This window comes from Odocoileus virginianus, chromosome 10 (assembly GCF_023699985.2).
Source record: "Odocoileus virginianus isolate 20LAN1187 ecotype Illinois chromosome 10, Ovbor_1.2, whole genome shotgun sequence".
In the NCBI taxonomy this organism is placed as follows: Eukaryota; Metazoa; Chordata; class Mammalia; order Artiodactyla; family Cervidae; genus Odocoileus; species Odocoileus virginianus.
Window position 1 is genome coordinate 60039605 of NC_069683.1, and position 22339 is coordinate 60061943.

The window sequence follows — 22339 nt, forward strand, 5'->3', positions numbered from 1 at the left end:
TTGGATCCTCAGAGGAGAGAATAGAGAGTTCATTGAAGATCAGTTATGTTCTCATAAAACATTCTTTGGTATTTTGGTCAGAGATTTAAGACTGTGTTCCCCGGTGGCTCAGACGGTAAAGCGGGAGACCTGGGTTTGATCCCTGGCTTGGGAAGATCCCCTGGAGGAGGGAATGGCAACCCACTCCAGTACTCTTGCCTGGAAAATTCCATGGATGGAGGAGCCTAGTAGAGTATAATCCATGGGATTGCAAAGAGTCAGGTACAACTTAGCAACTTCCCTCATAAGACTGTGTTAGATAAGCCTTGAGAAATCTATTATTTATTTTCTGTTTTAATTTTGACTGGTAGAATCCACACTGATTTACATATATTATATACAACACTGTACTGAACTGTGACCAGGCAAGACAATCCTAGAATGCCTGGCAGTTTTTCTCAGTGGAGTTTTACTGTGCTCACTGTTCTGTTACAGCTGCTGGTGTAGAGAAAAAAAGCAAGTAGCCAAGTAAGTTGCTAATAGAACCAACGTCTCTGGGAGACCAGCCAGCTGCCCAGTTTCTAAGGGTAGTAGTATGCTTCCCTCATAGCTCAGTCGGTAAAGAGTCCGACTGCAATGCAAGAGTTGTGGCTTTGATCATTGGATCAGGAAGATCCCCTGGAGAAGGAAATGGCAACCCTCTCCAGTAGTCTTGCCTGGAAAATCCCACGGACAGAGGAGCCTGGCAGGCTACAGTGTATGGAGTCGCAGGAGTCAGACACAACTGAGCGACTAAGCGCAAGTGTGCAAGCTGGAAACTACTCTGGCCAGTTGCTGCTGCCTGAGCTGCCACCTTCCTTGGGTTGTGAGGCTGGAGGCTCCGCCTCCATGTGCTCTGGGCAAAGCAGAAAGGAAGCATGAGGGCCGGTCTGCACGCGTGCCCGTTCACCCTCTCCTTTCCACTCTCCCTTCTTTCTGGGGACTGCAGCACCAGGGCGCTCAGACATCGGCTTCTCTCCCTGTAGATTTAAGGAATTTCATTTATTCCATGTCACAGAGAGAAAAGGGGACTGTGATTTCTTTTTTTGTTTGGTTTTCTACTCTCTAGTGTAGAACACTGGTATAGCAGTGTCCGTTAATATGGGGAAGCATGGCTTAGTCATAAGGAATGTGTGCCTTAGGAATAAAATGACTGACCTCAGTTCAGAGTCTGTCCTGCTAATTATCGGATGACTTTGGAAAAATTCACCTTTTTGTGTTTCAGTTTCTCCACCTGTAAAATCAGGTAGAAAAAAAAGACCTTCTGTAACATTATATTGAAATCATTTAATTGGTAGTTAAGAAAAATTAGTCCCTGACCTCCTGCTGTATTACTATATAGGTACCAGATGCAGACATTCCATCTTGATTTCAAACACTATATTCTACCTTGTCATCAAACCATAGGGCCAATTTGGGGTTCATAACAATACAGTGACCATGGATGTGGGGTTCTGAAGAAGGCCAGGGAAAGGGAAAGGAAGACGTGCTCGGCAGTCACCTCGGTTCATCCTGGCCCACTCCCGTGGACCTGTGAGCTGTGGGCAGAAGAGACTCCGTTATTGCAGATATCTGGAGCCCATTGAACTCAAGTGGCCTGAGAGGACAAGGAAGCAACCAGCTTAGTATCCTCTGACCTTAGCCATGGGAGACCATGATCTGAAGTTTGGGAGTAAATCAAGCCACAGTCCTGATTTCTGTCTAAAAACAGGATGTTGTAGGTTGTCTCTTCCACACATGCACACACCACCACCCCCCCCACCCCAATCTTACTCTCTTTTTTTCTTTCCCCTCTCTTTTATCCCTCCCCTTTTCTTTTCCTGCCTAGCCCTTTTTGGTTCCTTCCCCTTCTTTATCTAAGAATCTCTCTTCTCTGTGTTCCAGCCTGCCCTCTGTCTTGGAGGCATTATTTCATCCCTGGGTGGCTCTTGGACAGAAGATGAACCAGTGTGTTGCCCTATGCTCTGTCACATGGCTACCAGTAAAAAAGAAACCAGTTCCAGGCTTCCTTTAGATGGGATAAAGAAGCTACGCCAGGCTAAATGCAGAAACAGTACCCTAGTAAACAGGCACCCTAAAATTCCTGGCCTTCCACCCAAGACCCTACAATCTTGGCTCTGCGGTATCTTGATCTCATGATTCAGGACTGAGGCAGATATTTCCATGGGTTGTATCTTCTGGCTATCGGAGAGCAAGGGCAGCTTTGCAAAATGGATGAGCTTTTTCTCTCTGTCCTTTGGGGTGTGGTGGGAGTGGGGACCATCCAGGATCATTTCTAATTCGAAGTCTGGGGGCAGGGACGGCACGACCATAAAAGGAGAGGCTGTGGAATACTCCATTAGCTCTCATGACTATTCCTGCTTTCACACCACCTTGCTCACCCGTTGCCCTCACTAATGCTGCACATGCGTGCACAAGCATGCCTGCATTCGCTGTTGCAGAGCTGGAGAGATGCAGAGTGGGTTGCCCTCCCCACATGGGATACAGCAGTCACATGGCCTTGACCCTCTTGGGTTCAGCAAGTGGCACCAACTCTAGGGAATCAATTAGTAAGAATTTACTTACTTTAATTCATTTCTTTTTGTCCTTTTGAAAGTAACATATAAATAATTTGTGGGTTGATGTAGGTAACAGTTGCACCAAGAGAAACAAAAAAACAAGGGAAAAAAATGTATCACTTGTATCTTTGGGAGTGGATCAGCCATAGTGGACATTTTCATGTGTTTCAGACTTTTTTCTTGCTCATTTTTAGGCTTAAAAAAGTGTTATCATATAATTTTACAATCTGCCTTTTCCTTTCAAAATTATAGCACATATTTCCCTATCATTACAAGTGCTTTTTAATGGCTTTGAGATATTCCCTTGATGGATATAACACCATTTATTTAACTGTTCCCAGTTTTTGAAAATGTAGGTTGGTTCAACTTCCTGCTATTATAAATACAGCAGAGATCAGTTAATACTGATCTCAGATTAACAAGAGTGCCTTGAGAGTCTCAAGTAGTAAAGAATCCGCCTGCCAGTGCAGGACTCACGGGTTTGATTCCTGGGTTGGGAAGATGCCCTGGAAAAGGAAATGGAAACTTATTCCAATATTCTTGCCTGGAAAATCCCACGGACAGAGCCAGGCAGACTATAGTCCATGGGTCACAAAGAGTTGGACATGACTTAGTGACTAAAAAACAACAAGTTGAGATTCTAGTATGTGTCAGTCCTTGACTGGGTCCTATGTACAGGGTCCATGGTGTCAAGGAATTTATAGTGTAATTTGGGAGCTAAAAACAGTTTTGGGTCAATCCTGAGCTCTTTGCTTTCACCTATTCAGATTGGCAAAGTGAAATATATATTATACTGCTGAATTTAAAATGAATAAGAGCAGAACTAAGAGGGATGTATATATATATATATATATATATATATATATATGTCATTATTGATATTCAACAATTGGCCTAGACAGAAAATGCATTGCTAATAATTGCAAATATTATGAGGAGATGAAGTTTGAAGAGCAGCTGGTCTAATTTTATCTTGGCCTGGGAAGTATCTAATATAACTGACAATAATCTATACATGTCCCTCTATTTGATTTAAATTCTCTGATTAGAGTTGATTGCTCTTTGTATATCCAAAAATATGCAAAATCCACTTAAGACTACGTTCTTTAAATTGCAGCTCACATTGGTGGTTGATTATCTGAATTCCAGTTCTGATTTTTACAGGCCTGCTGAGATTTACTTTTCCCCTTGCTTTCGTTTTTACAGTCAGTTTGAATCTCATGGGAAAACATTCCTGGAAAAGGGCATGACATTTATAAACCCACAGCAGATTGAAAAATGGTGTTCTCAATTTGTGTGAGTGTGTGATAGGTCATTACTGTAAGATAGGAGTGGAATATACAGAGAGTGGAAGAGGATATAGTTGACTTGAAAGATGCTTTCAGACACTAGGGTTGTGGGGTATTAGGATGAAGTGTGAATGTGCTTCCAAACGAAAGTATTGGAACTGTGTGTATAGTAGGGACTTCACTGGAGTCTGGGCAGAACAGTCCGAGGGTCCCCGGTCTGCTGCTAACAGGGACGCATCTCAACCTCGCTCTCTCCTTTCAGATTGATGACCCCAACAGCAGCCTGGAGGAGGTGACGGATGAGGCCGAGGCCGTCAAGTCTGTGAACAAACTGGGGAGCAACCAAGCCTTGAATGCAGATTTCCTGGGTTCTGATTACCGAACCGGGCAGCTCTACCCCTTCTCCCTCAGCAGTGACCCCCACTCGGCCACCTTCACGCTCACAAACGCGGCTCCGATGACCCCGTCCTTCCAGGAAAGGTGGTACGTGAGCCTCAACAGCCTGATGGAGAGAGCTCTGACCCCGCAGTGTGGCAGCGGGGACGACCTCTACATCATCACAGGCGCCGTGCCCTCGGACCTCAAGGTCAAAGACAGAGTGAGCATCCCGGAGTTCGTCTGGCTGGCGGCCTGCTGCGCAGTCCCTGCCGGAGGCTGGGCCATGGGCTTTGTCAAGCACACCGGTGACCGGGAGGTCATCGAGGATGTGATGCTGAGGGACCTGGAGAAGCTGCTTCCGTTCCCCCTTCAGCTGTTCCAGGACAACTGTGGGGAGACTGACCAAGACACGGAGAAGATGAAAAAAATCCTGGAGGTGGTTAACCAAGTCCAGGATGAGGAGCGGAGGCTGGACTCTGAGGGGGGCTCGGGGACCCTCTCCGGCGTGAGGGGCACCAGGTCCGCCCTGCCACCTCCCGAGACATCTGGGGAAGGGAGTAGCCTTCTGGGAAGACTCCTGGGCTTTGTCGCTACCCCACTCATCAAGCTCTGCCAGTTAATTTATTACCTTGCCTTCGGGATCCTGAAGTACACTGTGTATGTCCTGTGGTATGTCACGAAGCAGGTGATTAACGGTCTAGAAAGTTGCCTTTATCGCCTGGGGTCAGCCACCATCACCTACTTCTTGGCCATCGGGGAGGAACTGGGCAGCATTCCCTGGAAGGTCCTCAAAGTCACGGTCAGGATCGCCAGGGCCGTGCTCCGGATCCTCTGCTGCCTGCTGAAGGTGGTCTGCCGCGTCGTGGGGGTCCCCGTCCGGGTGCTTGTGGACGTGGCCACGTTCCCCGTGTACACCATAGGCGCAGTTCCAATCGTCTGCAGGGACATTGCCATGGGCCTTGGTGGCATCCTCTCTCTGCTCTTTGACACGGCTTTTGGCACCATGGGTGGTCTATTTCAGGTCATTTTTACTGTCTGCAAGCGGGTTGGCTACAAGATTACTTTTGACAATCCTGGGGAGTTATAGAAAAAAAAAAAATAATGAGTGCCCGGTCCCAGTGAATTTGATTTTTTTTAATAGAGAAAGCTGGAATATTTTGTCTATACTATGGGTTTCTGTTCACATCAGTTATATTTTGGCCTTTGGTAGGGGTGTCTGCCTGTTTCAACTTGACCCAAGAGACATGTTCAGGGGGGGATTATGTGTAGGTTTCCTGCTCAGATGTGGGTGAACTTCCAAGCCGTCCACTTCAGTCAGGCACTCTGATACAGGAGACCATGTGAGAGATGCTGGTGTTCATTTGTGATCAGTAAAAATAACAGAAGGAGAATCTGGAGGAGGACCACTTTAAACCCAACTGTTTCTGAGAAAAGTAGAAAGGAATTTACTCCTGCTATTACTCTCTGAGACTCAAGACAAAACTGATATAAGTATTCCTGGCCAATTTGTTATCATTTTGCTTCTCTTTCTGCCCAACTCAGTTTGACTTGGTGAGGTGCAGACCACTTCCTTGTTGAAATAGCTCTCTTAAGATATAGAATCTGTTACATCCCTTAGCTTTCCATGTCTCCTGAGGATCTGTAAGGTTGTTTTGTTTCTCCAAAGTTGAATTTTGCTGCATTTTTCCTTTGAGTTAATGGTAAACATTATATTCAAATATGGCATAACAAATTCTGAATGCAAGGACTAAGATTGTTTGCCCCTTGAATGCTACCCAGGTATAAAAAAGGGAGTGCAAAGATCAGACCTCTGCTCTGAATAGGTGCCATAGGTCTGAGGATATCCTTAGCTAAGCTTGGATTAACTTGACATATATTAAATCTCTGGCTGAGAAGATGGAGCTCAAAGACCTACATGTTAAGCTAATACAGAAATTCATATTCTGCAAAATACTAGATCAGTCTTTCTTATACTTCCAGCAAGTACCCAATACAGTAAAATGCTCTGACTTCTGTCCTTAAATGGTGGTTTTAGTATAAAGTTATAAAAAATAGTCAGAAAATTATAACTTTTCTGGCCATCTTGGAAAACAAAATCCATAGACATATATCTAAGTTTATATGTATATAATCTTGATTAAGAATCATTATCTCAGGAAATTATTTTTATAGTGTGTTTGATGCTAGAAAACATAACTCTCCCATTAAAGCAAGTTATTTATGAGAGCTAATCTCTAATTTTTTGATCAAGCACTTGTCATGTTAATCCTTGCACTGAAAAGTGATAACAGGAGGAAGCTGAAGTTCTCAAACTTTGCTCTGCTTTCCAGAGCTCAGAGGGAATCAGCTGGAGTTTTCTGAGTGTTCTAAAGAGTTCCTGTGAGGTAGCATAGGACCCAGTGTAAACTACTGATTTGGGGGTGCAGGCCACCGTGCATCTGAAAGTTCAGTGCAGAGACCTGGGGTCCAGAAAGGCAGCAAGGAGAGAAGGATGGGTGAACCATCAGCATCAAGTTGATGCTCAAGAAATGTGAGTGTCATGAGAGTTACTTTTTGCAGAAAAATAATGGAGTTGGACCCGAAGTAGCAGGGCAGCCAGCAGGCTGCCGTCCTGATCAGTCTGTTACGTGAGGCAGGGTAGTGGACACGGACCGTGAACCTATCATAGCGAGCAGTGCACTGGATTATCTAAGACTCTAAAGCAGTATTTTACCAACACTTCTGTTGGTGACTGTAAAGATCTGCAGTCAGGCTTTCCTTCATTTCACTAGTGTGAGGAGCCATGAGGAGAAGGGTTTGCTTTGGTACTGATGGGTCAGGTAGAATCCTGCCAGATGAAAGAAAGGGAATTTCAGAGGGGACCAGAGAGATGGTCTGACCGGAGATAAGCTTGGCCTGACCAAAGCCGCCTCTGATGAGGAAGCTGACACCTGATGCTAACTGATGGTTGACCCAAGGCCTACCAGGAGCCAAGGTCTTCTGCTCGGGTCCCTTCAAACTTCGGATGTCAGATCTGTGCCTCCCTGGTCTAGGGCCGGGTTTTCTCTATCATCCGTTGAACTGGACTCTGATGAATTAAATGGGTTTGGCCCATGTGATTAAGCAACTAGCCGTCCATGCTCACCAGTATGCTTTCTGCCTCCCATGGAACTGATGTCCCCTCAGAGTACCTATCTGCATCACGAAAGGCCCATGGGGGCCATCCATGGCAGCTTGAGCCTCTTGGCACCATGCAAGGAGCAGGGCATCTGAACTTTTCTTGAGAACCATTCAAAAATGTCCTCCTTTTCAGTTCTAGTTGTTTAGCGTCTTATTTATTTATTATGGTGTGGCCTTTTTTGAAATCTGGAAAGGGATGATAAAGGGAGAACTAATCCCCAAGGTCAGTAGGTGGCTGAGAGCCTCCACTCTGGACCGCTGGCCCGTCCCAGTGAGCCTCTTTGGCCTTTGGGGTGGGATTTTGAGTTGATGAGCTCCATCTCTGGCTTGAAGATTTTTCTGTGGCTCTGCTATGTTCTTGGGCCCTTGGAGAGGTCAGCCAGCTCTTCATCATTGTGGAGCTGATTTTCTAGTCTGGATCAGCCACGCCTTCAGACACTCCTCTGTTCCACTGTGCCTTTTGAGTATCCGCTTCTCACTCAGCATCAGCACTTGCCCCTGAATGCAGATGAAGGAATCTGGAGAAGGAACTAGAGTGAAACACTGGTCATTCATCCATCCAATGTGTATTTGAACATCAAAGTTGCAGAGATTGACAATACGTGCATCCCATCTTTGAGGAGTTCAGATATCTAGTGGGGAGGACGTGGTGCAGCTGATCCATGTACCACATCGTGGTAAGCCTGCAATGGTACTAGCATCCCCGGAGCACAGCAGGAAAACCCACAAAACATGGATGTTGGGGAAGCCTTTATAAAGGGTGTGATGAGTCAATTTGACATTTTCAAGCTATGTACAATGCTGTGCACCTTGCAATGCTCAATAAAATAATTGTTGACAACTCATCAGATGTTCTGGAAAATATATAAAGGGGGAGAATCCTAGAATGATGGGGGTTGTCTTTGATTTTTATTTTTTTTCCATTTTCTTCTTGGTTGACATTAACTCAAACCATTTCCACTCCCATCTGGATTTTTTAAAAATTTTTTAATCATACATGAGAAAACAGAGAGGTTAGGTCAGTGAAATAGGCACTGGACCTTCTTTCCCATGTTATGTCTCTGAAAAGCTATTTGGGACATGAAATATTTGAAGCGCCTAGGAACCTCCTGCTTCACTGATTCTGAATCACATAGGAAGTTACAGGAACACTCTAAATTTTTTATTCATTAGGAACCCCCTGCCCCCCAGTGTGAGAAACGACACAGTCTCTGGAGGGAGGTGGTCTTCTGTGGCCTTCAGTGGGCACCCAGCCCTGGGGTGGGGATGGCAGTAGCTCTTGACTGCCTTCTCAGTGTGGGCAGGGTCTTATGTGTGATTTGATGTCTTGTTCAGCATTTCACCTAAACTTGTCACACACTGAGTTTTCAAAATGTTACACTAGGAGCCACATAGTGTGGACTCCTTGGCCTTCATAAATAGGTCCTCAGGATTCTCATTGTTTCCCTCTGTAAGTATTTTCTCCCAGATCATGGCTTGATTTCTAATAATTACATTTCAAACCTATTTTTTTTTTTTTCAATTTGGAGTATAGCTCATTAACAGTGTTGTGATAGGGGGCTTGCCTGGTGGCTCAGTGGTAAAGAGTCCGCCTGCCAATGCAGGAGACGTGAGTTTGACCCCTGATCCGGGAAGCTCCCACTTGCCACGGAGCGACAAATCATTTCCACCACAACTCCTGAGCCTGCGCTCTAGAGCCCGGGGACCGCAACTGCTGAGCCCATGAGCTGCAGCTACCGAAGCTCTCGCCCTACTGAACCCCCACGATGAGAAGCCCGCACACCACAACTAGAGGGGAGCTCCTGCTGCCGCAGCTAGAGAAAAGCCCTCACAGCAAAGAGGACCCAGCACAGCTGAAAATAAATGATAAATAAGTTATATATATATAACAACATTGTGATAGCTCCAGGAGGACAGCAAAGGGACTCAGCCATACATATACACGCACCCATTCTCCCCTAAACTCCCCTCCCACACGGGCTGTCACATAACATTGAGCAGAGTTCCCTGTGCTACGCAGTGCGTCCTTATTGGTAATCCATTTTAAATAAAATATTATTTTTAAGCCTAGATTTCAACCCAGAAAGCACTGAGACCACTTGTCTTCGTTGATCGTGTGCCATCCAGTTGATGTTGATAATGCGAGGCTCTCAGAAGAGGATCAAGGTCACTCCTGGAAGATGTGTTGCCCAATGTAAGCCCAGACTCTGGAGTCAGAATGACTGAGGCTCTGATCCAGGCTTCACTGCTTAACAACCATGCGATCCTGGGGATGTTCCCCCCAAAGCCTCAGTTTCCTCGTCTATACAATGGGGCTAGTTATCACTACCTACTTCAGAGAATTGTTATGAGAATTCAATGAGTTAATAAAGATGAAGCATTATCCCCATGTCTGTCGCATGGTGAGTGCCCAGTAAATGTTAATTGTTGTTGTAGAGCTACTGCTGGTCATAATATCTGTGCATCTTGAGTGAAATGACGAAGTTGCCTTAGACGTCAGGACGTTTCTGGATCAGAGCTGGGAAGGCGAGGGTTAAAGTACAGTCTGGGAGTTGAGGTAGGGAGTGAAAAGGAAGGAATCCAGAGCCTCATTGGTGGTGTCGGTGTATCTGAAGAGACAGGCGAGGTCTAGAGTCTAGAAAGGGGGATTCTGAGAACAAGAGCTCTGCTTGTTTTCAGTACCTATTCAGAAAGCGATCCGCAGGTTGCTTGGTGGTAAGGAATCTGCCTGACAATGCAGGAGACACAAGGGATGAGGGTTCGATTCCTGGGTCAGGAGGATCCCTCTGGAGGAGGGCACAGCAACCCACTCCAGTATTGTTGCCTGGAGAATCCCACGGACAGAGGAGCCTGGCGGGCTGCAGGCCCTGGGGTCGCAGAGGTGGACAAAACAGTGTGTGTGCTCAGGAAAGCAGGCATGAGGGTCTCTGGTCTCTGGAGTAGAGAAGCAGTTCCCCTCCAGACCCTTCCTGGCTAAGCCCATAGTTTTATAACAGATTCAGTTTCTCAGGAACCCCATTACTCTGAAGAGAATTAACCGGAGAGTATGTACACATTAAGGCTGAAAAGGATGATGACCGTCCCTGTAAATAGTCAACCTTATTTATAGTCAGCCTCTAGTGAGTTAAAGCATTATGAATTTGTCCCCAAAGATTAATTGATCCTGGAGTATTGATTAGGTAGGATCGCTGGATCCCCTCAGTTAATCCTTAGATCTTACCCTAGAATGACCAGCCCTTCCCCCCACCAACTCACATGAACCAGGCACAACCTCCAAGAGGCCCGGCCTGTCAGCTGAAGTGCCATCCTCGGGTGATTGCTTCTCATCCAAAGTGGATGCTGATAACACATTTGGACTTTGGAGGCTTGAGTAGGCTATAAAACCACCTGCTATCACTGAAGATCGCACACCTTTTAAAAATGAGAGATTATTTTTATAAAGAAGAATCCATACTAATCAGATGAACCAAGAGATAATTTGGATGAATAACTAAGAAATTGTAAGAGGTCTACATATCTTCTGTGTCCTAACTTGACCCTCTTAATGGATCACTCTGATTCAAACATTAAAATTAGTCATGCTGGTGGATGCCCAGAGCTAGTGGACTTAGCTCTTGAACAACCCTTTTCATTGGCAAGTCCCACCCCCTCTTCTTGACCACTTTGTCCAGCATCTGTTCATCCCTCTGCCTACCACTGTAACTGAAGCACCGATTAGGTACCTTCCAGGTTTTTAAGATTTGACCTTTCAGGACAAGTACTGCCTCTTTTTATCTTGATCTAGTTACCTCCCCAGAGAGATCACTTCTCCAGCCAGAGCCCCTTCCTCTGGACAGTTGCTCAGGCAGCTCCAGCTGCAGGGGTCCAGCCTCCTGGGCACTTACGCATGACCTGAAGGCTCCTGGGCAGTGGGACCAGCCTGGCCCAGAGTTATATGTGTCTAACTGGCCTGACACCCTTCTCCAGGGAAGACCTGTAAAACCTGAGCCAAAGGACTGCTGTACATTTGTTTACTGTGAAAGCAAGAGGAGAATGTGTGATGTACAGTGGAAATGTGTACAGAATAAAGCATAGCTTTGAGAAATAAAAAGTATAGAAAATATAATTCATGCTTAATTCGCTCAGTTGTGTCCGACTCTTTGGCGATGCCATAGACTATATAGTCCATGGAATTCTCCAGGCCAGAATACTGGAGTGGGTAGTCTTTCCCCTTCTCCAGGGGATTGTCCCAACCCAGGAACTGAACCCAGGTCTCCCTGCAGACAGGGAGGAACCCTGCAGAAACCCTGCCTGCAAAGAACTGCAGGCAGATTCTTTACCAGCTGAACCACCAGGGAAGCCCTGGTGCTTAATAAAAAGTGCTATTGAGAATAAAGAAAATAATTTGTGATGGGGGTATAATTTGTAGGCAAGGTGATACCTAGAGGTATTTCAAGCCAGTTCTCATTAAGATTCTCATATGTGTCTATAAGTTCTTCCTAAATACAAGTATAAGTTTGAACACTCCTTGCCCATTTGAACAAGTTTATTGGCTTTCTTTTCATCTGAAGGTGGGAAACTCACCCACATAGAACCCTAGAGTTTACAGAGTACTTTCATCTGGAGCAATTCATCTGATCTTCCTGAACACTGCACACACCAGAGTACTGACAGCTATATCCACAGTCATTTAGCCTTTGACAGCAGGAGTCTAGAGTCCCTTGGGGAATATTTCTTTATGTTTTAAATAGAGAAGGGCACACTTGCTAAGGTGGACCAATAAGCAGTTTTAAAAAGTGGAGGTTTTCAGATCTGAAAGAGCCACATGCACCCCAATGTTCATCGCAGCACTGTTTATAATAGCCAGGACATGGAAGCAACCCAGATGCCCATCAGCAGACGAATGGATGAGGAAGCTGTGGTACATATACACCATGGAATATTACTCAGCCATTAAAAAGAATTCATTTGAATCACTTCTAATGAGATGGATGAAACTGGAGCCCATTATACAGAGCGAAGTAAGCCAGAAAGATAAAGACCACTACAGTATACTAACACATATATATGGACTTTAGAAAGATGGTAACGATAACCCTATATGCAAAACAGAAAAAGAGACTCAGATGTATGGAACAGACTTGTGGACTCTGGGAGAAGGCAAGGGTGGGATGTTTCAGGAGAACAGCATTGAAACATGTGTATTATCTAGGGTGAAACGGATAACCAGCTCAGGTTGGGTACATGAGACAAGTGCTCGGGCCTGGTGCACTGGGAAGACCCAGAGGGATCGGGTGGAGAGGGAGGTGGGAGGGGGGACTGGGATGGGGAATACATGTAAATCCATGGCTAATTCATATCAATGTATAACAAAAACTACTGTAATGATGTAAAGTAATTAGCCTCCAACTAATAAAAATTTAAAAAAAAAAAAAATTAAAAAAAAAAAAAAAAAAAAAAAAAAAACACAACCAAGAACTGAACAGGCTCTAAGAAAAATGGGAGGGGGGGGGGGGCGGGAATGTGGCATAATAATAACCAGAAAAACAAAGACTCTTTGCCACAAGCCTATGTCCACACAGTGAAAGTGGGAAGAATAATTGATTGTATTTGTGAATATCCTTTGTCCATGAGGTGGCATTTCATTTTAAATGGAATGATGATGGTGACAATACTGAAACAATTGCTCTTACTATCAAATCCCCTAAAAGTAACTCAGATGGGAATAAAAATCTTGTTAAAATTCTGCTAAAAAAAAAAAAAATAAAAAAAAAAAATAAAAAGTGGAGGTTTTTATTCTTGTTTTTAACTTTGTGGTGGCAAAGAGAAGTTCCATCCAGGACTATATGGATCAATGCTACTCTGATTTGGAACATCACTATTTAGAAGCATCCTGAAGACTCTGTGTTACAGGAAAGGGCTTGTCCTTACAAGAGCCTTCAGGATTTCAATCATCTTTGAAAGAGCAAAAAGGAGCTCAAGGTCAAATTTCCCTGAAACACTACAGTGCTTCTTTCGAGAGTTATGGTATAGGGCGTGAGGGTTTTGTTTTACTTGTTTGTAAACCTGCACTCTGGATTCTGCACACCTCGGTTTGATTTTTAGTCCACCTACGACACTTTAGGGAAAGTCTCCAAACCTCTGTGAACTTTAATTTCTTATCTGTGAAAGATGGATAATAAAAATATCAACCTCAAAAAGTTTATGTAAGAATCAAATGAGGGGAATTCTCTGGTGGCCCGGCGGTTAGGACTCGGCAATTTCACTTCTGAGGGCCTGGGTTAAATCCCTGGGAACCAAGATAAACACAAGTTGTGTAGCAAGCACCCCCACCCCCCACCTGCACAAAAAACAGATCAAATGAGATAATATGCTTTGTAAACTATTAAGTAGCATAGAAATATAAGGTGTATTATTATAGAAGTCTCCAGAGTTTGTTCTTTTATCTTAAAAATCAGTACATAGTTCTTTTTTAAAAAAGGTGAATAGATATTAATGAAAATTAAAACAGTTATCCAGGAAGTGTAAATGGCTTAGCCAAAGCTTGAGTTTTACAGTAAGTGTTGAACACCATGCCCTGAAAAGGCTCTTAACTTCAGGGCCTCAGAATTCTGCCTCTTGTCTGCCCTTAAGTCCTGTGTTCTTTCTTTTTTCCCAAGATACAGACGTCCTTTTTATTTTTTTTAATTACTTTTTGTTGGCATATAGTTACTTTACAATGTTGTGTTATTCTACTGTACAGCAAAGTGAATCAACTCTACGTTTACATATATCCCCTCTTTCTCAGATTTCCTTCCCATTTAGCTCGCCACAGAGCACTGATCACAGTTTCCAGTGCGCCACAGTAGGTTCTGACTGGTCACCTATTTTATGCCTAGTGTTGTACGCATGTCAATTCCAGTGAAGTCCGATACTCTTTTTTTGTTGTTGTTTGATGGGGACCATTTTAAAAGTCTAACATTACTTCTGTTTTTTTTTTTTTTTTTTTTTTTTTTTAATTTTTATTAGTTGGAGGCTAATTACTTTACATCATTACAGTAGTTTTTGTTATACATTGATATGAATTAGCCATGGATTTACATGTATTCCCCATCCCACTCCCCCCTCCCACCTCCCTCTCCACCTGATCCCTCTGGGTCTTCCCAGTGCACCAGGCCCGAGCACTTGTCTCATGTACCCAACCTGAGCTGGTTATCCGTTTCACCCTAGATAATATACATGTTTCAATGCTGTTCTCCTGAAACATCCCACCCTCTCCTTCTCCCAGAGTCCACAAGTCTGTTCCATACATCTGAGTCGCTTTTTCTGTTTTGCATATAGGGTTATCGTTACCATCTTTCTAAAGTCCATATATATGCGTTAGTATACTGTAATGGTCTTTATCTTTCTGGCTTACTTCGCTCTGTATAATGGGCTCCAGTTTCATCCATCTCATTAGAACTGATTCAAATTACTTCTGTTTTTTGGCCACAAATCATGTGGGCTCTTTGCTCCCCCACCAGGGATCGAACTCATGCCCCTTGCATTGGAAGCTGAAGTCTTAGCCACTGGGCCACCAGGGAAGTCCCAAGTCCTGTGTCCTTAAACTCAGTGCAGCGCATCTTCATTCTGACTGTGAACTCACCTCAAGCCATTTTGCTTTCCTCCTGGTATGAATCAGCCGAGTCCCTAAAATAGTAAAAAGAAAATGCATGTGAGTCATAAACAGTAAGAGCTAAACAAGAAACGGGTGTCATAGAGTGAAAAGTCCCAGGGGAGCCTCTGAGGAATGATAGAAGCTCCCAGACCTCCCCTGGCAGCCTGCCAACGGGAGGCCAGTCTGGGTCTGCCCCAGAGTCACTGTCCCGGACAACACCAGACGGCCACTCCTGGGTTTATGATTCCGGAGGTTGTCTCCTGTCTCGGATTCCCCAATCTATTTGTGGACGAGGCATATCCAGGTGTATCCTGTTCTCGACATCCAGAAGGAAACTTCCAGGGAGGTGAAAGTTCCAGGAGTGAGCAATCAGCAGGCTGCTCAAAGGAGAGGATGCTTGTGGTCCCCAGGAGACCCGAGTTCGCTTCCTCTGAGTCACTGCGCCTTTTCTGGATGCTATCACATGACCGTCTTTAGGATCTTGTCAAATTGCTCTTCAAGAAGCACTTTCACATCAGCGCCTCACAGAGATTAAGCTCTAGCCATTTCTCTCTACTCTTTGAGGTTTCCCCCAAAGTCAGGGAAATCTCCTGGGACATTATGGGAACGATGGCAGAACATCATTAACACTGTCAGTGTTATCACCATCACAATTGTTATTCTTGTCATCAGTTCTTCCCAGACTTGCAAAATTGACGAGCAGGGTAACCATTAGGTGGCAACCAACCTGAGAGCACTTGAGAAATTAGCCTCCAATTAAAATAAATTAATTAATAAAAAAAAGAAATATAACACTCATTGTTCCCAAATAACACCTCCCTCCCCCCAGCAGCCTGCAGTATTGCCAGAAGTCTCTCCCCTTGACACTCTTCCCTTCAGCTGTCTGTTTTCTTGAAAACACAAACAGCCCAAGGAGATTTAGCCCATTGTGTTACTATTAGCAACCTAGAATAGATGATCCTATGAAATCCTTCCTACCAGCTAGATGGAGTCCCACACACAGGACTTGTTCTGCCAGGTAAAAAAGAATTCCTGTTCTGGCAGGAACTCTGCTGGAGGATCAGGAGGTTGTTTAGACCAGTCTCCCATGGGGCTGGAGCTTGGCCCAGGCAAGCCCTGTGTTTCCAGGTCTGGGGACAAAGTGTGGTAACCCTCTGAGATCTGGGAAATAATACAACAAATTGCTCTCTACTTGTCAAATAGACGATCAGCCCATAGTAGATCAAAGTAGAAATATATACCTGAGAGAAGCAACAAGGCTCATCACCTGCAGTGTGCTAGTTAATGTCAAACAACCAGCTCACAGGGGGTGGAGACCACCTTGATGTGGAATTTTTGCCAATTTCTCCAGTATAAGCATGCCCACCGTGCCTGATTTCCAGCTGCCTGTGCAATGCCACCATGAAAAGCATGGTTGGGAACAATAAAATCTGCTCTCCTTAGCTGGCCACATGGGATTCCCTGGTGGCTCCCCCGGTAAGGAATTTGACTGCCAATGCAGGAGACCTGGGTTCAATCCCTGGGTTGGGAAGACCCCCTGGAGAAGGGGATGCCAGCCCACTCCAGTATTCCTACCTGGAGAATCCTATGGACAGAGGAGCCTGGTGGGGCTACAGCCCATGGGGTTGCAAGAAGCTGGACAATACTGAGCAACTAACATGCACTCACTCAAGCTGACCACACACACCACAACTTCAGAATCCAATTGAGGGCCTTACAACATATATAGAAAAAGTATTTTCCAGCACGAAAAGGTTTTCAGTCATCATATACCAGGAAAAGAAAAATCACTGATACAGACACTGACCTCGCCCAGAGACTCCTCACCAGGAGAAAGGAAGGCCTTGCAACTTGAACTCTGAATATTTCCAAATCCAAAGGCTCCATCACCTGCCCTGTAAAATGAGCACTTCATTATTTTTGGCTCGATGCTGTTAAACTTCAACCTACCTAACACTTCTTTTTCTATCCCACTCCAATCAAAGAAACTTCTGATTGTGACAGAGCTTCCGATGTTGCTTTGCTTCTAAGGTGAATGTACACTGAACTTAGATTTCAACCTCCTTCGACAATGCTTTATCTTAGCAAATTTTAACAAGTAAGAAAGTGTTAGTCACTCAATCTTGTCTCACTCTTTGCAACTCCATAGACTGTAGCCTGCCAGGTTCCTCTGTCCATGGAATTCTCCAGGTAAGAATACTGGAGTGGGTAGCCCATCCCTTCTGCAGGGGATCTTCTCGCCCCAGGGATTGAACCCAGGTCTCCTACATTGTAGGCAGATTTTTTTTACTGTTTAAGCCACCAGGAAAACCCAAATTTTAACAAAGTGGCTTTCAATATGTTTTGGTTTCCCATGTAGCTTAAGAACATACTGTATTAAGATGCTGATGGAAGTGTTCCAGTCTACAAATCAGTTCTATTTTTCAGTTAATAAAGTAATCATAATGCTGTTCCCCTCAATCTCACATGTGTCCTAGTATAAATCCCTTTCTAGAAGTCTATCACTTCCAGAAGCTCATCAGAGCCTGCATATGTGCTTTTAAATATGAGAAAATACCTCGGGGTGTAGGGTCCAAACCAATAGAGAGAATTCTACACAGCCCTGGTTAGCTTCCCCTGAAACACCATGGTCACCTTTCTATCTCCTCTTTCAAGACTTACTTCTTCGTTGTGTGACCTCTCTCCAGGAATCAGATACCATGAGGGCGCCCTGAAAATCAGCGAAAACACGTCTGCTGCCATTGTACTGCAAGATGGCAAAATGCATTTGTCAGGATTTCTTTGGTTGCATGCAACAGAAACCCCGTTGAAGCTAGCCCAGTCCCACATTTACTGGATCCTGTAACAGAAGCTTAGAGAGGGTCTTTGGATGTCTGTGACTCACATGATGGCAGAACACTATTACACCCTGTTGTTCTGTGTTGTCCCCTCGAGTAGAGAGTCTTTCCTCATACAGCGCAGTCCCAGGCAGCTCTGGATATTCATTCTTCTGGCCTCAGGTCTAGAGAGGAAGGGAAGATTTTTAGCTCTCGCTAGGACAATCCCCAGGGAGTTAATTTTTTTCTATTTTTTTTGCCCAGTTGAGTACAGTCTATCTTGGGTCAATCCCTGTGGCCAGGAAGATATGATGAGATGATTGACCCAGTCTGGGTCATGGAGCCGTGTGATGGTGGTGGTGTCATAAGAAAGATGAATGAGGTGGTGCAAGATAAATACCTACAATAGACCCTCATGGATTTAAAACATAGTGATGCCCTTTCAATATTTTAAAACATAATGATGCCCTTTCAATATTTTAAAACATAGTGATGCCCTTTCAATATATGAGGTGCATTGTGATTTATAAAGCCCTTTCACATTTATCAGTGGACATATGAACACCACCTGTTTTGGTATCTGACTTCTCTTAGAAAAATAGAAGCTCTGGTAACTCTGGGCCAGCATTTTTCTAAGGCCATAATCATCTAGAACTGAGTAGACAGTTGTCATGGGCCCCATCTTTTCTTGATCATCCCTCTGAACCACTTGGCTCATTTAAGTTACTTGCTTTATCTCTTTTAGCCACCTGGGTTTGCTAATCCCTAACATAAGCTCATTTCATTTCTGTCTATTCCTGTGAATACTAATTATCTAAATTGTACAGATTTTAAAGCAATATTCAGAGATTCAACTGACTTAACTAAGATGACACAGTTAGAAGGTGAGACTTGGAACCTAGATCTTAGAGTTTAAGGTTTTTCAGGGTCACCATACGAGGTTGTACAGATTGTGCCCTGTACATCATGTCTGTGTGAATGGAGTCCTCTAGAGCTGTATAGTTAACACTATATGTGTAGGCCCTAAGACTATTTTCCCTTCCCTTTCACTGGTTATAAAACTGCTACAAATTTGGTTAAAAGAAGTCAATTGTCAATTCCTTCGAATGTTTATTATAGAACAAATACTCAGATGACTAAGAGAAATGATGAGCGGTCAGGTTGGAACAAGAACCAGCAAGTGTTAACACAAATAGACACCTTGTCTACCTTATGGTAATGATGCCCGTAGTTCTGCAATGAAGAACTTGCTCCCGAATGGCCATAATTGTGCTAAGGGTGATTTTGCTGTCTTTCCATTTCCCTTGCTTTACAAATAATCCAATGTCTCCCTAGATTTCAGTTTCCACATGATTAACATGAGAGGTTTGCCCTCAATTTTCCAGTAAGATGGTAGTGCTTAATCCTGACTAAGCACTGGAATTACCAAGAGATTTTATTTATTTTCAACAGATGCTTAAGTCCAGTCCCCAAAGATATGAACAGAAGCTTGACCAAAAAAGATATGCATATGTCAAAAAAAGAAGAAAGCACATGAAAAGATGCTCAACATCATCAATCATTATGGAAATTCAAATTAAAATCATAGTGAAAGGTACTGCACACAGACCCCTGCCAGAAGCATGCGGATGTGGAACAATTGCAGCTCCTATTTTCTGTTGATGCAAACGTAGAAATGTGCAAGCACTTGCAAAAACTGTTTGGCAGCATCTTAAAATGTTAAATATATACTGCTGTATGATTCAGTCATTCCTCTCCTAGGTGTTTATCCAAGAGAAAAGAAAACATGCATCTGTACAAAGACTTGTGCAAGCATGTTCAGAGCAGCTTTGTTTGTAATGGTCCCAAACTGAAAACAACTGAAATGTCAGTGACAGATGAATAAAGACATTTCAGTATATCCATGCAGTGGAATGGAATCCCACTCAGCAGTGAAAGGCAATTGGCACACAACCACACGGGTAAATCTCAAAACAGTTCTCAGTGAATGAAGTCAGACCAAAGAAAACAGTATGTGATTCAAGTTTTATAAAATCCTAGAAAATGGAAACAAATTTACAGCAGATTGATGTTTGCCTGGGGATAGGATGGGGAAGGGAGAGAAGGATTACCAAGGGCATGAGGAAACTTTAGGAGGTGATGTCTGTGTTCATTATCCTGGTTATGGTGATGAATCAGGATGTACATTTATGCTGACAAAGTTTTTTTAAAATATGACTGTTGTTGTTCAGTCCCTAAGTTGTGTCTGACTCTTTGCAACCCCATGGGCTTCAGTACACAGGCTTCCCTGCCCTTCACTATCTCCTGTTTATTGTGTATCAATTATATAATGTACACAGTACAATGTATATCAATTCAGCTATAAAAATACTGATGCCTGGATCTCGGGTGTAAGATTTTGATTGATTGAATTGGTCTAGGCATCAGTATTTATAAAACCTTCATACAGAATTCAGATGTACATCCAGGGTTGGCTCTATGATTTTAGGTCATTACAGTTGCCCTGGGCCAGGTTCTTTAGGAGAGCCTTTCTCTACGTTGTGGACTAGAGCAGAAAGGAATGGTCCCACAGAAGCTATTTCCCATGCAAAAGGATGCAAGCTGCTCAAATCCATTGCCTCAGTGCCCAGGGGTCTGGTCTGGCTGCTTAAAGCTGGAGCCGCCTTGACTTTTCAGAGAACAGAAACACTTCACCCCTGATGTTTATCCATCTCCTCCAGCCAGGCTGATGTCTTCTTGGGACTTCCTTTCCTTTCAGAGTTGCCTTGGGTAAGAATGCTGATGATACTTAGAGCAGACAAAGATGTCAGGTGGGAGAGTTCTGTGTGTAGAAACAGTGTGATTTGCCCCAGCGAAGGTGCTTCTAGTAATACCCATCATCAGTACAATCTCAGGCAGGCTGAGAGACTGATACCAGATGCTTAGGCTTCAGAATGAAGGCAGCCAAGTAGGAATCGCAGGAAGTGGAGGAGAAATCATCCCCATCCTGGTGCTCCCACTGACGGCAGGAAATCTTGGCCAGTGGCATACACCAGGGAACATGGCAGTCCAGCACTCAAATGAGGGGGATGGTCTTTTTACCAAGACACTTTCTGCTCAGCCCAGAGACACAGAGAGAAAGGTATTGCTTCAAGTCCCAGTGTACCTATTATTAGTTTGGGAAAGTCATTGAACCTCTTTTTACCTCACCTGTAAAATGGGGCTACAAGGTCATTATTGTTTATTTTCAGAGTTGTTGTGGGGGGTCGCATAGGGAAGCATATGTGACCATGTCTTATAAACATGAAGGGGTTGTTATTACCGTGATTGTCTCAGTGTTTCCCAGAATGGAGAAACAGAGGGGTAGACTCAGTTGGTAGGAACTGAATAAACCTGAGGAAGGACATCACTGCACACTCTCCAGAAGCTGAATTTGCTGTGTATGTGACATGGGTGGTACCATAATCATAATATAACAATAGCAGCTAAAATTCATTGAACACTTTTGCTCTAGACATTCTGCTGAAGTGCACATCTATTTTTTCCAAAGGAATTTTACAAAGGAAGGCATCGAGGATTGGGGAGGTTGACACCGTGTCCAAGGTCACACAGCCAGGAATGAACTTGGGTCTTGACGTGCCACAATCCAGCTTTAGGGCCTATAGTTATAACCACCTCCGCTTTCTCCTCTAAGGAGGTCTTGCTCCACTCAGTGTTTTTATAAATGTTTCAGGTATTCTCTGCAGGTGTTCTCTCTCAATCCCCAAGGAGGCAGGGCTCTGCCAGGAACCTTTGTTCCAGAATTTTCTCTGCTATCTGCAGATGAGACTGGTGTTTTTGACCAGATTTTCAACACAAATATTGTCCCTTAGCATCTGAAAATAAGCCTAATGAAATAAGCTCAGGGTTTTCAGATGGGTCACAAAATGTAGGATGATCTGCCTTTAGATTTTCTGATTAATATTCATTTGCTGAATACTTTATGTCCTCTAGGCTGCTTAGCAGGCTCAGATGGTAGACCAAAGATACACTGTATATTTGCACACTTTACAGTACAAGCTGGATGGGGGTGGCAGGGGGAGGGTGACAAATATAACATGGCAGGCAAACAGCAAACACCCTTAGTATATACATATTACAGAAATGCCTAAGAAGAACTTTGTTGCAATTTTCTGTTACATAAAGTCACAGTTTATCTTTTTTAAGGAATGAGCTCATGGAAAGGAAGATTAGGAATGCAATTTTCCCAAATGATATCTTTTATTGATACGTAATTTTACTGTCATATTTTTTTTTAATGGGCAAAGGATCTCAAAATAACATAAGCTCCTGTTTGGAAAAGGGAAATGACTTTTTAATGCAAAATCATTAACAAACAACTTATCTTTAAGAAGGGGCTGATTTATAAATGTCTTCAACCACTCTGACTAGAGGTGAGCTTGTAGAACAGGGTTCTACCCATTTCAATCTCCTGGTGTGAAACCCCCACCATTGTGGACAGGTGCTTAATTCCTGCCTTTTTCTCTG

The 22339-nt window shown here is 43.9% G+C and overlaps 1 protein-coding gene and 1 long non-coding RNA gene across 3 annotated transcripts in view; one reads left to right on the forward strand and one right to left on the reverse strand.

The window, feature by feature from the left end:
* The window catches only part of ENDOD1 (endonuclease domain containing 1), a 29667-nt gene extending 24322 nt beyond the window's left edge, over positions 1–5345 (forward strand). Inside the window, exon 2 of the mRNA XM_070473654.1 lies at positions 4128–5345. Within this exon, the coding sequence (XP_070329755.1) occupies positions 4128–5330 (1203 nt within the window). The 3' untranslated portion in view covers positions 5331–5345. The remainder of the gene's footprint in view (positions 1–4127) is intronic.
* A 1462-nt stretch (positions 5346–6807) lies between these two features.
* Positions 6808–22339, reverse strand: part of LOC139037197 (uncharacterized) — a 35769-nt gene continuing 20237 nt past the window's right edge. Inside the window, exons 2-6 of one of the 2 annotated variants that reach the window (XR_011490055.1) lie at positions 17902–18018; positions 17679–17763; positions 16825–16912; positions 15006–15049; positions 6808–10813 (exon numbers count right to left, since the gene is read on the reverse strand). This is a non-coding gene — a long non-coding RNA (uncharacterized lncRNA). Of the gene's footprint in view, positions 10814–15005; positions 15050–16824; positions 16913–17678; positions 18019–22339 lie in introns of both variants that reach the window. The other variant, XR_011490054.1, reaches the window with a different exon arrangement.